This window comes from Primulina huaijiensis, unplaced genomic scaffold, assembly GCF_012295235.1.
Source record: "Primulina huaijiensis isolate GDHJ02 unplaced genomic scaffold, ASM1229523v2 scaffold207288, whole genome shotgun sequence".
NCBI classification, from domain to species: domain Eukaryota; kingdom Viridiplantae; phylum Streptophyta; class Magnoliopsida; order Lamiales; family Gesneriaceae; genus Primulina; species Primulina huaijiensis.
The window spans coordinates 1-2,633 of record NW_027354804.1 but is presented as its reverse complement, the minus strand read 5'-3'; the positions used below and the strand labels follow the sequence as shown (position 1 = coordinate 2,633).

Below are 2,633 nucleotides of genomic sequence, written 5' to 3'. Positions count from 1 at the left end.
TATGTCTCACAAAATACGACCCGTGAGACCGTCTCACACAAGTTTCAGTCTATTCCTTTTATAATTGCAAGTATTCCAACACAATGTACACAATTAACCCTCACTCGAAAAATAACATGCATAATTAATGAGTTTTAATTTATTTTAACTTTTCATAATTAATATATACACTAAATTTATATTGATAATACACAGATTGTGACTAAAAAATGTTAAGGTTCTTGTTATATGACAAATTCTTAAAAAAATAATTTTATTTAAAATTCATTTATAAAAAATTTTCCTCAAATTTAAATCCATACGTTCATCACAAATAATATCTAACTTAAAATTTTAATCTAGTCAACAAGATCACTTCCATGTCTCAGAAATCTATATATTGTAATAAACGAAACGATTTTATTTGTTACACAATTTCGGACAACGTATGTCCGTAGCTAAATGCTTGGCAGCTGAGTGTAATTTTGTGGCATTCAAGAGACACTGTTCTAGATATTAGCTAAGCATTTCTCCTGGCAATTCCGTTGTTTTCGCGGTCAATAATCGACATGCTCTCAGATGAATAATTCTTTTCCACGAGTTGTTTGAACATGGAAGAGCGGAGTAAAAGGCCTAATGCAGTCGGAGACGAGCCCTTATAATTGTATGGACGGAAGGGCGTCAAACATTTTTCTTCCAAGATTTTGCATGAAGAGATCATTGCGGGATCCATTATTGCAAAAGAATTTAGATCGACCAATTCCGGTTCTTTCTTTGGAGCACACATATAGTTAGATTTGTAGGCGTGTGCGGTCTCTCTTTCGAATGATCCTCTAGTTTGAAATGGAGCTTGATTTTGATGATCAGGACCCAGCCATTTGACGTAAGTGTTGAGACCAAAGTTAGTGACTGCATTGATTCCTCTGTATTCGATTGCAGCTATATCATATGCATGTGCGGCTTCTTCTTGAGTACCTGCAGTTATCCAAAAATTTATAACAAGAATACAGTTTTCAATATATTCGTAACACAATAACAGGAAGTACAATAATTTTAACAACCTCACATATTTGGATCAATGGATAGGTGACTCACCGTAAGTACCAAGGTAAAGATATTTGTTTCCGAAAATACGACCAATTCTTGCTTCCCATCTTCCATTATTATGATGCCTCGCCACTCCTCTATACTTGGAAGCGCCTCTAGCGAAACCACTGCTTCTTCTGTGTGTGTGTGTATATATATATATATATGCAAGTTCAAGTGATCAAGAATGCGTTTGGATCCAGAATGTTTTTTTTCTTTTGGATAAATTAATCCACATGAAACCGAAATATACATCCAAAATTTCATGACTGGGTGGCTGATGATACCTTCTAAGAGAGGCTAAGTATTCCTCCTTGGTGACATTTTGCATTATTTCTACCTCTTTCTCATAATCACATATCTGCAGGAAAAAAAAAATAGTATATGTATAAATATTTAATTTTGAATTTTATTTGTTTGTGAAGTTTAATCACATGCATGCATGATATACATAATTATACCGGGAAATTTGTGTATGTTGATGGTCCCCAATACTTGATTGCAGCCAAATCATATGCTCTTGCCGCAGCTTCTTCTTCATCATAGGCTCCTAGTTATAAATATAATTTCGTGATGTTTATTAATTTGTGGCAATAATATGTAAGTATTTATGTAAGTAATTGTAGGCGCTCACCAAGATAGACTGCATGTTCCATGCAAACAATCATAGCCAGACGACATTGTGAAATAAAAAAACAACAATATATTAGAAATATTTATTATATGGATATATATTTCGAAATTTACTAAATATTACTTGAAATGTAATACCTTGTTTACCCTTCTTTTTCTGGGTTACATTCCAAGATCCTTTGTCCCATAAATGAGCTTCAAAACGACCCGTCCACCTATGTCTGCATGTGATACTAAGTTGTTAAGTTTTCTTTTTTAGTCCTCTAATTTGTCAAAGTTGTGTTATGGTCGGTTTGGTTTTACAAAGCATAAATTTGATGATCTACCAAAGATCATACCGCTTCATGAAAAACGAAAAAATCCTGTTGTTTGACCTATTTGTTGGCTTCAATGTATATATAGAGACTCACCTGCTTACTCCTCGAAATCTAGAACTTCGTTTTATCGTCGAAGCAGCGGTTGAGGTAGTAATAACAGATTTCTGTTGACCGTGATTGTATCCTATCGATATGGATAGAGGTGATCTACGACGCCTCTTAACGCACTTGGCTGCTGCATCTTCAACCATCAATAAGACACGCTTTTCGGAGTTCGTGCAGATTTCCATTTCTTTTTTTTGGCATGATCCGATTTCCATTTCTTGATGTCCCACGAACTTATGCAATACGCGATGTCTGATTATTTATAGACGTTTTCGAAATGTAGGCGCATATTTTTTTTCTTGTTTTGTTCTTTGTAAAAATGACAGGATGTGAAGCGATGATTCCCGTGTCAAGTTTGATTGTCTTTTATATTTAAGGTAGCTTTGGATTAAGAAGCTTCACTAATTAGTCATATATGATTTTTATGATGGAGATTATTTGATGAGTAGGTCTCTTGTGAAACGGTCCGTGAGGCGGATCAACCCTACCGATATTCACAATAAAAAGTAATAC

At 34.5% G+C, this 2,633-nt stretch overlaps 1 protein-coding gene across 1 annotated transcript; it reads right to left on the bottom strand.

Moving 5' to 3' along the window:
* Nucleotides 1–380: 380 nt before the first annotated feature.
* LOC140966597 (AP2-like ethylene-responsive transcription factor At1g16060) lies at nt 381–2,305 on the bottom strand. Its single transcript, XM_073426854.1, has 8 exons — nt 2,215–2,305; nt 2,109–2,157; nt 1,837–1,919; nt 1,700–1,708; nt 1,527–1,615; nt 1,353–1,426; nt 1,075–1,202; nt 381–954 (listed from the first exon to the last, which is right to left on the bottom strand). Exons 1-8 carry the CDS (start codon nt 2,303–2,305, stop codon nt 500–502), a joined length of 978 nt encoding a protein of 325 aa, XP_073282955.1. The 3' UTR covers nt 381–499.
* Nucleotides 2,306–2,633: the final 328 nt, after the last annotated feature.

Excerpts from the sequence above, each read along its gene's own strand:
- LOC140966597 (XM_073426854.1), bottom strand. The coding sequence starts at position 2,305 with ATGGAAATCTGCACGAACTCCGAAAAGCGTGTCTTATTGATGGTTGAA. Across the intron at positions 1,427-1,526 it reads CAACATACACAAATTTCCCG|ATATGTGATTATGAGAAAGA; the intron begins GTATAATTATGT and ends TTTTTCCTGCAG. Across the intron at positions 955-1,074 it reads TCTTTACCTTGGTACTTACG|GTACTCAAGAAGAAGCCGCA; the intron begins GTGAGTCACCTA and ends GGATAACTGCAG.